We start from the raw sequence: 12,325 nt of genomic DNA, 5'->3' as shown, positions 1-12,325 counted from the left end.
CTACCTTTTTAAAATAACAACATAACAGAGCACTGAGCTGCTGCTTCTGTACCTGACTAATGTCTGCTGTCCCTCTTCACCTCCCATTAATTATAGAATAAAATAAAATACTATATACAGTACAATAAATAGAATAAAATATACAATAGGATAGAAATAGAATGCAAATGCTTTATACAACTGAGTAAAAATACAACTTTGTCAGAAAAAGAGTATTGCACTCAGTGTGTGTGGATGTGTGTGTTTGATCAGTTAAAGTCTTTGTTGTGGAGTCTGACAGCAGTGAGGAGGAAAGACCTGCGAAATCTCTCCGTCCCACACCGTGTGTGCCGCAGCCTGCCACTGAAGGAGCTGCTCAGTGCTGTCACAGTCTCCTGCATGGGGTGGGAGAGGTTGTCCAGCAGGGATGAGTGTATGTTTCTGTTCTGTGTCCTGTTTGTTTCTATATGTGTCTTTCTGGCTGCTGTTACAAGCAAATTTCCCCTTGTGGGACAATTAAAGGATTATTCTATTCTATTCTAATGCTGTTTCTATCAAACTATTTTTCTCCTACAGTTACACAGAGGCCTGACAACAATATTATACATTCACATTATAATGCAGCAACCTAATGTTATCACATCATATCACAACTCCACACTGTGTATCTAAGCCCTCAGTTCCCAGTCTTGTCATTCCGTCCATTCCTCACGTGTGTTTTCAGTTCAGTCCATCCAGTCAGCCAGCCAACCATTAATTTATTACAGTTTTTCTCGATTGCTAAAACACATTTCTTGAAACTACGCCTCATATCCTCACAACAGTAAACACAAATCCATAACCTCTCACTCAATTCCCCAAACATCCTATTTCCAGGTCAAAATGAAGCTCTACACCCAAAACTATTCACTCCTGCTGAAAAACCAAACTTTGCCCTCAGACATCAAACACAAGCCCTCAAAAACACACACACTACAACAGAGTTTTGCACACTGGTACAATTAATTCAAAACAATAGTTCCAAAACAATTAGGTTGCTTATGGTTCTCCCCTTCAAAACCCTTGTCACATGATAAACACAAAAGACGCAACCAATGTATGTACAGTGGCACATTGTCATTCATGTACTATACAGTACAACACACACCAGAAACATTATCCCACCTCAGCATCTTGTCTTTGGTCTGGGTCAGGCCAGAGAATCTCATCCACATCACAGGCTATATTGGCCCCAGCCAGGCAGCGGGGGTAAAATCCTCTTGCATGCCTGATCCACCCCTGGCATGCATCTACTGATATGTCTAGGCAGGCCTCTTCCATGGCCTGAAGGAGGTGAACACGGACATAAGGTTCTCGGTCATACACTTTCCACCGCCATGCCGAAAATAACTCCTCTATCGGGTTTAGAAAGGGAGAGTATGCAGGCAGAAAGATATTAGAAAACCTTGGGTTATTGGTAAACCAGTCACGAACCAGAGCAGCGCGATGGAAGCTGACGTTATCCCACACAACAACGTAGTGAGGCTGCTCTGGCTGTGCTGGTTCCCTGTAGTCCAGCTGGAACATATGTTGTCTTAAACCATCAAGAAAAGCAAGGAGAAGCATAGTGTTATAGGGTCCTAGTACGGCATGGTGGTGGAGTACCCCTCGTTGGCTGATGGCTGCGCACATAGTGACATTCCCCCCACGCTGACCAGGGACATTTACAATAGCCCGATGGCCAATTATGTTCCTCCCCCTTTTCCTTCTTTTGGTCAGGTTAAAACCTGCCTCATCCACAAAGATTATTTCATGGGGAACAGGCCGTCCTTCAATCTCAAAGATTCTCTGCAAAACACATAACACAGTAGAGTCAATCGGTACCCTGAACCACAGTTCAAGAGTGCTGAAATGGCAGCATAAACTGCCATGCTGTGATGGTACACAATACTTTATACAGTATCAAAACTCATACCTGAACATATTCCACACGTTGGTTCTTCACTCTGTCAGAGTTTTGTTCGAAAGGGACTCGGTATGCCTGTTTCATCCGGAATTGATTCTTTCGGAGGATGCGGTCAATTGTGGAGAGGCTGATGGCATTTATGCCTCGAAAAAGATGATCATCCTCAATCACTCTCCTTTGAATCTCTCGCAGGCGGATTACATTATTTGCAATTACCATGTTTACAAGTTCCCTCTCTTGCTCCTCCGACAAAAGCCTTAACCTGCCTCCACCAGGTGGTCGTCTCTGTGTCCTACAAAAATAGAAGCACTCATTACTGTAACTGTCACACATTCATTTTACAGGAAAATAATGGAAACATACTGAAACTCAAGACACATAAGTTCAGTAACTTACAAGTTACTGTACAAAGCAGTCTTACTGCAAGTACACCTACCTGTTTTCCTCCCTGAAGGTTCTGATGATGGAGGCAACAGTGAAGCGACTCAAATTTGGTTGTACTCGTTGCCCAGCCTCCCTCATAGTCATCCCATGGACAAGGACATGGTCAACTAAAGTGGCTCGAATTTCATCCGAGACTGACTGTCTTCGTGCCCTTGCTCTTCCCCTTCCTTGTCGCCGTCGTTCTCCACCTCCACCTCCTTCACCACGTCCTCCTCCTCCTCCACCTCTCCCTCCTCCTCCACCACCTTCCTGTTGTCCTAGACCACCTCCTCCTCCTCTTCCACCACGTCCTCCTCTTTCACCATGTCCTCTTCCTCCACCACGTCCTCCTCCTTCACCACGTCCTCCTCTTTCACCATGTCCTCTTCCTCCACCACGTCCTCCTCCTTCACCACCTTCCTGTTGTCCTAGACCACCTCCTCCTCCTCTTCCACCATGTCCTCCTCTTTCACCATGTCCTCTTCCTCCACCATGTCCTCCTTCTTCACCACGTCCTCTTTCTCCACCACGTCCTCTTCCTTTGCATCTCTTTGGCTCCATTGTTTCAAACCTGAATGAGCTGACTTTGGCCCTTTTATCTATCCATCGCAGGTTCTGATTGGTGTGTGCTAAATTTTGACTCCTAGTGTTTCCACCTGGTTAATTGTGTGCTAATTGAGCTCAAGCTATGCTGACTTAAGTTAACATTATTGCATGCTAGTGCTTTCTAAATGACTACATGGTGTAAGCACTGTAAAATGTAGGGATTTGTGTGTAGAGTTTTGCAGTAACAGTTCACCAAATTTGAGTCATGTGTCAAAGCAGGGAATAGTGTTTATAGTTCAGGGAAATGGGTGTGCTTTTTGACCAATAGCGTTACGGTTTTGAAATTTTAGTTTAGAGGCCTGGTTATAGTGTTTAAGCAATCGAGAAAAACTGTAATTCACTCACTTCCTCACTCATTCATTCATTTATTCAATTGGTATAGTCAGTCCGTCTTCTCATGTTCTGTTCATCCTGGCTTCACAACAAACATCATCCACATCCTTCACCAGCCTGCGAGTCCTGAGTTTGAGTCCTCTCTTCCTTCCACGCATCACATTGTGTCACATATATAGAGACTGTTTATACATAGGGCCCAGAATTCTGTGCTAACATGAACCTTGTACAATGTGTGGTGCCAACTCATAAACAAAAACACACTTGCTGTGTATATAGTACTGTCAGGCCTTTATTTTTTAACAGCAGCTCTGTGGAAAGAAGGTAGTAAATCCTTTGCGGTTTTACCCCTGAATGACGTCACATTTTCAATCTTTATCCTGGTGGGCTCTAGTCAAAATGCCCGGGCCGATTTTTTGTCCCAGTCCAGCCTTGACTGTCAGGCCTTTATTTTTTAACAGCAGCTCTGTGGAAAGAAGGTAGTTTTAAAGCAGCATGAATCTATAACCTACTAAGCAATCACTTCTTTCTTCCCCTGTCTTCGAATTAATTTGCAAACTGTGAAACTGATATTCTGTTAAATATAGACATCATCATGTCAGTTATATTTTCTGAATTAGCCTTGTGATATAAGTGTACAATGAGCGAAACTACAGAGGCACCCGAAAAACTGGCTAAACTTTGAGCCACAGTAAACACGTCACTCTTGAGACTCAAACATTTTATGCTTGAAAAAAGGATATAAATATGAGTCTGTTATTTGAGAAACATAAACCTATTTACTGTAAATGACAATAAATTGACCAATTTACATCTTAATGGAACGTGTTAGAGATATGGCATTATGACACCTTAAGTTCAAACGATAAGATGACCTGGATTAAAGCTAAAACCAGAAGTGGAAATGCATTTTAGTTTACATCTGAAAAAATTTAAAAACAAGAAACAATAATAATAAATTTTCAAAAGGTAAAATATGTGTTAGTTGTCTTTAGATCTTTGATAGTCTAAAGGTCAAATTTAAGTAAACAATAATGCTTTTTACTGAGACTTGGTTGTCTTGGTGCATTTATAGTTAATGTTATGAGGCCTTCATTTGCTGTCATGTACAAGAGAATAATGTACATTTTTGAAATTTTATTTTGCTCTATTTTTATTTGGTGAACAAAAAACTCTTAATTTTGAAGTTCTTTTAAAATAAAATAAACCCAATATCCTGTTTCATATTTTGGTGAGTTTAAATCCATATATGAGAGGATTCATAACTGGAGGGATGATGAGAAATTCAATAGTGATGAAGTTTTGGAGGCTTTGAGGTAAACGTGTAGAGCCAGATATCATGTACACTGGATCAAGAAAAAACAGGAAAGTCATCAAAGAGATCAGGTGGGGCACACAGGTCTGCGTAAACTTTAACCTGTCCTCTCTGGACCTCGCACATGTTTTAATAAGATATATGTAAATCCAAATTATAAAAAGCCAATGACACAGATAAACAATAAGTGTTACATTTGCACTGATGTTTTTTCTAAAGATGTCAACATCAGGACAAGCAAGTTTAATTATTAACCAGTTTAGATACAAGACTCTCTGAATGTTTATATCACACAACTTGAGTCTTGATGTTAGCAGGACATTGATGGAAGAAAGGCAGAAAGGTGTTAGCCAGGAGAAACACACCAGCTGAGAGAGCCTCCTTCCTAGTTAAGGCGAGGAAGGAGTAGAAGAGAAGGGAGTTACTGTTAAAATACTATTATTGCATTGTTTTTTGTTGTTTTTTTGTTTATTTTATGCTATGGGATTGAAAAACTTCAAAAAACAACAACAGCGCAATTTTATGCTTGATATGCTAAACAAAACTTTAATTTTTAAAGTAGTAAATACTACAGTATGTCAAGCAATGGGGATATATGATCAGATTTCAAAAAGTACAGAATTATGGTGTCATTAATTAATGTACAGAGAGAAATTTACATATAAATTTAAAAACAAAAAAAAAAGCCAAATAAAAGAAGGTAACAGTTCAATTAGTATTACTACTTTTTCCAAAATAATAATAATAAAAAACCCTATATAAATACATAAATACTACTGAAAAAATACAAACTAATAACATTGATCCTTATATTTATACATGTAACGTGTTTATTGAAAAAAAAAAGAAACATTAAGCATTGTTAACTGATCCTTGTGATAAACTGAGATGTAACACACAGGGATGCCTGCACTAACCAGCCCTTTACAACAGAATATTTCATACAATATTTTTTTTACTTTAAACCTAAAACACTTTGAAATAAACCTGTTTAATCAACTTGCACATATATCAGCTAATATACCTTGAACATCAAGACACAGCAAGGCAAAGAAATGAAATGTCAATTTGTGATGATTTCTGAATGGTATATAGATGAATTTTACAACAGTACTTAAAAACTCATGCAGAATCCTTTTAAAAATGAAATTCTTAGTCAAAAACATGAAAAAAATGTTGTTTTCATTTAATGTTCGTGCTGGATTGAGCAAATATGACACATTTGACAAATATATGTAATATTATGACAAATATAACAAAGAATATTAGTAAAATTAGTCTAGTCCAAATATATGTTTGCCTTAGACAAGGCAAACATGACTAAATGTTTCTGAATCAAGTGCCTTCAGAAAGACTTGTATTTATATTGCTGCATCTGTTTTGAATATTTTTGAATTCAAATCATTTCCCTTTCAAATAAATTAAACTCAAGATTCTGTTTCGTATTTTGGTGAGATTAAATCCATACATGAGAGGATTAATAACTGGACGGATGATGACAAATTCAAGAGTGATGAAGTTTTGGAGGCTTTGGGGTAAATCTCTGGAGCCAAAGCGCAAGTACATCGAATCAAAAGCTATTAAAGTGACATTTATGATCAAAGAAGTCAGATGGGGCACACAGGTCTGCATAAACTTTACTCTGTCCTCTCTGGACCTCACACATGTTTTAATAAGATATAAGTAAGTCCAAATTATGAAAAGCCAATGAGACACATTAATGACAAGTATCACATATGCACTTATGTTATTTGAAAAAGTGTCAGCTTCAGGACAAGCAAGTTTAACAATTAACCAGTTTAGACATAAGACTCTCTGAATCTTTATACCACATAACTTGAGTCTTGCTGTAAGCAGGACGTGGATGGCAAAAATGCAGAAAGGTGTCAGCCAGGAGAAACACACCAGCTGTGAAAGCCTCCTCTTAGTCATGAAAGAGTGGTAGTGCAGAGGTCGACATATTGCCAGATACCTGTCAAAGGCCATGACAGCTACAATAGACAAATTACAGCACACACATGAATACATGATAAAAGCTTGTAAAAGGCACCCTTCATAGGAGATTCTGTGAGAAGACGACAGTAAATCTGAAAGGAATTTTGGGTAGAAACCTGTGGTTCCATAAAGTGCATTAATGCAAAGGCTACTCAGGAAAATGTACATAGGTTCGTGGAGGCTTTCATCCAAGACAATGAGCAGCACAAGAGAAATATTGAAGAACAAAATCCCACAGTAATACAGTAAAGTAACTGAGAAGAGGGGTACTGTGAAATTCATCGTCTCATTAAATCCTGACAGAATGAAACTTCTTTTATTAGACTGATTATCCATGATCAGAGGGCACATCTACCTTTTTAAAATAACAACATAACAGAGCACTGAGCTGCTGCTTCTGTACCTGACTAATGTCTGCTGTCCCTCTTCACCTCCCATTAATTATAGAATAAAATAAAATACTATATACAGTACAATAAATAGAATAAAATATACAATAGGATAGAAATAGAATGCAAATGCTTTATACAACTGAGTAAAAATACAACTTTGTCAGAAAAAGAGTATTGCACTCAGTGTGTGTGGATGTGTGTGTTTGATCAGTTAAAGTCTTTGTTGTGGAGTCTGACAGCAGTGAGGAGGAAAGACCTGCGAAATCTCTCCGTCCCACACCGTGTGTGCCGCAGCCTGCCACTGAAGGAGCTGCTCAGTGCTGTCACAGTCTCCTGCATGGGGTGGGAGATGTTGTCCAACAGGGATGAGTGTATGTTTCTGTTCTGTGTCCTGTTTGTTTCTATATGTGTCTTTCTGGCTGCTGTTACAACCAAATTTCCCCTTGTGGGACAATTAAAGGATTATTCTATTCTATTCTAATGCTGTTTCTATCAAACTATTTTTCTCCTACAGTTACACAGAGGCCTGACAACAATATTATACATTCACATTATAATGCTGATATTCTCTTAAATATAGACATCATGTCAGTTATATTTTCTGAATTAGCTTTGTGATATAAGTGTACAATGAGCGAGACTACAGAGGCACCCGGAAAACTGGCTAAACTTTGAGCCACAGTAAACACGTCACTCACGAGACTCAAACATTTTATAATTGAAAAAAGGATATAAATATGAGTCTGTTACTTGAGAAACATAAACCTATTTACTGTAAATGACAATAAATTGACCAATTTACATCTTAATGGAACGTGTTAGAGATATGGCATTATGACACCTTAAGTTCAAACGATAAGATGACCTGGATTAAAGCTAAAACCAGAAGTGGAAATGCATTTTAGTTTACATCTGAAAAAATTTAAAAACAAGAAACAATAATAATAAATTTTCAAAAGGTAAAATATGTGTTAGTTGTCTTCAGATCTTTGATAGTCTAAAGGTCAAATTTAAGTAAACAATAATGCTTTTTACTGAGACTTGGTTGTCTTGGTGCATTTATAGTTAATGTTATGAGGCCTTCATTTGCTGTCATGTACAAGAGAATAATGTACATTTTTGAAATTTTATTTTGCTCTATTTTTATTTGGTGAACAAGGAGCTCTTAATTTCGAAGTTCTTTTAAAATAAAATGAACCCAATATCCTGTTTCGCATTTTGGTGAGTTTAAATCCATATATGAGAGGATTCATAACTGGAGGGATGATGAGAAATTCAATAGTGATGAAGTTTTGGAGGCTTTCAGGTAAACGTGTAGAGCCAGATATCATGTACACTGGATCAAGAAAAAACAGGAAAGTAATCAAAGAGATCAGGTGGGGCACACAGGTCTGCATAAACATTAACCTGTCCTCTCTGGACCTCGCACATGTTTTAATAAGATATATGTAAGTCCAACTTATAAAAAGCCAATGACACAGATAAACAATAACTGTTACATTTGCACTGATGTTTTTTCTAAAGATGTCAACATCAGGACAAGCAAGTTTAATTATTAACCAGTTTAGATACAAGACTCTCTGAATGTGTCATGGTCCTGGGTCGGTGACCCAGCGCTTTTAGTCTATTATGATGATGATTATTGTTCGAGTTCTATGTGTTATATTCGGTCTGTCTCTGTCTGTCTATGGTGTCACCCCCACTGTTTGCGAATCTGTCTGTTTAGTTCTGTGTCTTGTTTGGTTCCCTGTGTCTGAGTTTCCTGTCTTATTGTGAAGGTCTCTGTCTGATGTGAGTGTGTTCAGTTTACGTTTCCTCTGTCCCGTCAGCTCTGATTTCTCCCAGCTGTGTTGCCCTTCTGTCTCTCATCCCCTGATTACTGGTGTGTGTATTTAAGCCCTGTGTGTTCTCCTGCCTGTTGCTGGTTCGTCTGCGTTACGCCGTGTCACTCTGCGTTACTCTGCGTTACTCTGTGGTCCACGGTGTCCTGTTCCTCGTCCGTGTCTCTCTGCCTCTCACCCCATTCTGGTACCCTCTCAGGTTTGTCATTTAGCTTTCCCAGTTTAGGTCTTTAGTTTTGTCTTCCCTCTTGCCTGTTTTGTCATCTCACCACTGTGTAAATATAACATCACCAGCATTATCATCTACTGCCTGCGATTTGGGTCCTTTCTCCCGTCAATACCACACGGCTCGCCTCGGCAGCCGTGACAGTACGAACCAGCCAAACATGGACCCAGCGGCATTCGCACCTTCCAAGGAGCTTCGGGAGGAATTAACCGATTCAGTTTCAAGATGGACTAATCTGTGGCTAGAGCATGAGGGGGAGGAACTTCGTCATGCTCTGGAGGCCCGACTACAGCGGCTAGTTTCCAATCACTCCTGGTTGCTGGACTCACTTAACCCACTCGTACAGGACTTCAACACGCTTCATCTTCACCCCCCAACTGCGACAGCTGACCTGCCTGGCTTACCGGAAGATCCTCTCCCCAGTCCACCAGAGGACTCTCAGCCGGACAAAATGCCGCCCGTTCAGTCGGCTTCTCCCTCCTTCTGGGCAAAACGGCGGTCACGCCGTCGTCATCCTTCGCTCGCCAAGCAAGCCCTCGGGGTCAGCTAGAGTGACTGTTTCATGTACATGCAACCCCCCAGTGGCCAGCTCACACCAGCCCAGGCTTTTTACAAAGCACTGGGAATCATCCTCATTCCACCCAGCCTATCCACCCCACAGCAGGAGCAGCCACTTCAGAGCTGCCTCATATCACCGCCCGCTTCCCCTGCCGCTCTAGCCCCTTCTCCCAGGTGGAAGCGACGTCCACGCGGCCGTCAGTTACCGGCAGATTCTGTGAGTCAGGAACACAGTGTTTTTTCTGTTCCATCTGAGCTTGCATTCATGACCACTCTGTCAGTTGATCCTGAGTCTAGTAATTCAATGCCAGTCAACTCAGGTTTATTCAAATGTGAAAAGATTAATTCAGAAACGGTTAATTCTTTGTCAGATACTCCAAGGTCCGTTAACACATGCTCTGAGGATTTAAAGGACTGCTTTCATTCTGCCTCTTCCGAGTCCTGTGTTATGCTAACCAGGACTTTTAATCCGGAATCTGAAAATAAAAAAGACTATCTACTAGAAGCTCGGTTAGCCGCCCGGCCAGAAGCTCGGTTAGCCGCCCGGCCAGAAGCTCGGTTAGCCGCTCGGCCAGAAGCTCGGTTAGCCGCCTGGCCAGAAGCTCAGTCGCCACCTCCACCACATTCAGCCTCACCACCCGTAGCTCAGTTACAGTCACAGCCAGACTTACTGCAAACTATGTTGCAATCCCTAGCCCAGTCAGAAGCCCAGTTGGCAGAAGAATCATCAGCCTTATCATCCGTTCAGTCTCCCACTCCACCACCATTGTCATCACAACCATTATGTCAGTCACCCTCAGTTCAGCCTCCTGTTCAGCAGCCACCAGCCCTGCATCCTGTGTCAGTTTCTCCACCTGTACAACAATACAAGTCAATTCAACCTGAAAAACACTGTTCTTCGCCCATCCATTCCAAGCAGAGAGACAAATTTAATAATGTCAGCATTCCTCAAAGGCCGGCCAGTTCTGAGACTGAGATGCACTCCAGGGCCTCCCCTGAGGCTGGGTTTCAGCCCCCAGCTGACTCTGGACCCCTGGAGGTTAAGAAGCCAGCTGAGGACTGCACCCGGCTGTCGCTGCCTGAGCAGAGTCAATACTCTGTGCAGCTGCAGCCTGCTATGTGCCTGCCAGGGGCCCGTGTGCCTGCTGGTTCTGTTCTGTCCCTGCCAGAGGCCCGTGCGCCTGCTGGTTCTGTTCTATGCCTGCCAGAGCCCACTGGTCCTGAGACTGTTCTTGCTGGAGGGCCCGAGGAGCCCGTCCAGCCTCCTGCCTCGTCAGCTGGGGGGCCCGAGGAGCCCGTCCAGCCACCAGCTGCTCCACCAGCAGCCTCATCCACGCTTGCAGCAGCAGTTTCATCCTTGCCGCCGCCTGCTCCACCAGCAGCCTCCTCATCAGCTTCAGCGTCGCCTGCAGCAGCCTCCTCATCAGCATCAGCCTCCTCATCAGCATCAGCGTCGCCTGCAGCAGCCTCCTCATCAGCATCGTCAGCGTCGCCAGCTCCGGCTGCATCCTCGCCTGGTCCAGCTCCGGCTTCATCCTCGCCTGGTCCAGCTCCGGCCTCAGCTTCGCCTGGTCCGGCCTCAGCTTCGCCTGGTCCGCCCTCAGCTTCGCCCGGTCCGCCCTCAGCTTCGCCCGCTTCGCTCGGTCCGGCCTCCGCCTCAGCTTCTCCCGCTTCGCCATCGTCTGGCCCGGCCCCCGCTTCAGCGGCTTCGCCTTCGTCTGGCCCAGCCTCCGCTTCAGCTGCTTCGCCTTCGTCTGGCCCAGCCTCCGCTTCAGCTGCTTCATCCTCGTCTGGCCCAGCCTCCGTGTCTTCGCCTTCGGCGTCGCCTGGTCCAGCCTCGTCTGGGTCTGTGGTTTATTGGCCGCCTTCCAGGCCACTGGTCGGGCGTCATCTCCGTCGTGGGCGGCCCCCAGACCCCCTTCGCCTGAATCGCCGCCGCTGCCGTCCGCACGGCCGGCCTCCGGACGCCTTTCGCCTGAGTCGCCGCCGCTGCCTTCCGCACGGCCAGCCCCCTGAACTGTTTCCACGTCGCCACCGTTGCCGTCCGCACGGCCGGCCACCTGAACTGTTTCCACATCGCCGCCGTTGCCTTCCGCACGGCCGGCCCCCTGAACTGTTCTTTTTTGGACTCCTGTTTTCTTTTGGGACTTTCTTGTGCTTCGGTGTTTTGTTTCGAGCCCTCCTTCATGGACCCCCGCTGCCCGCCCTGGTCGGGTTGTTTTCTGTTTTGGGCGGTTTTTGTGTTTTTCTTTCATTTTCTTGTGTTGGGCTGTCTGGTGCCAGCCCTTGAGGGGGGGTACTGTCATGGTCCTGGGTCGGTGACCCAGCGCTTTTAGTTTATTATTATGATGATTATTATTGTTCGAGTTCTATGTGTTATATTCGGTCTGTCTGTCTATGGTGTCACCCCGTCTGTTTGCGAATCTGTCTGTTTAGTTCTGTGTCTTGTTTGGTTCCCTGTGTCTGAGTTTCCTGTCTTATTGTGAAGGTCTCTGTCTGATGTGAGTGTGTTCAGTTTACGTTTCCCCTGTCCCGTCAGCTCTGATTTCTCCCAGCTGTGTTGCCCTTCTGTCTCTCATCCCCTGATTACTGGTGTGTGTATTTAAGCCCTGTGTGTTCTCCTGCCTGATGCCGGTTCGTCTGTGTTACGGCGTGTCAGTCTGCGTTACTCTGTGGTCCACGGTGTCCTGTTCCTCGTCCGTGTCTCTCTGC

General features: G+C 43.5%; 1 protein-coding gene across 1 annotated transcript; it reads right to left on the bottom strand.

Annotated features, from left to right (window-relative positions):
* Positions 1-6,002: 6,002 nt before the first annotated feature.
* LOC112436140 (olfactory receptor 10Z1-like) lies at positions 6,003-6,878 on the bottom strand. Its single transcript, XM_024805383.2, has one exon. It carries the CDS (start codon positions 6,876-6,878, stop codon positions 6,003-6,005), a length of 876 nt encoding a protein of 291 aa, XP_024661151.2.
* Between the last annotated feature and the right edge of the window lie 5,447 nt (positions 6,879-12,325).

This window comes from Maylandia zebra, linkage group LG16 (genome assembly GCF_041146795.1).
Source record: "Maylandia zebra isolate NMK-2024a linkage group LG16, Mzebra_GT3a, whole genome shotgun sequence".
Classification (NCBI taxonomy): Eukaryota; Metazoa; Chordata; class Actinopteri; order Cichliformes; family Cichlidae; genus Maylandia; species Maylandia zebra.
This window is presented reverse-complemented; position numbering and strand designations above follow the sequence as displayed.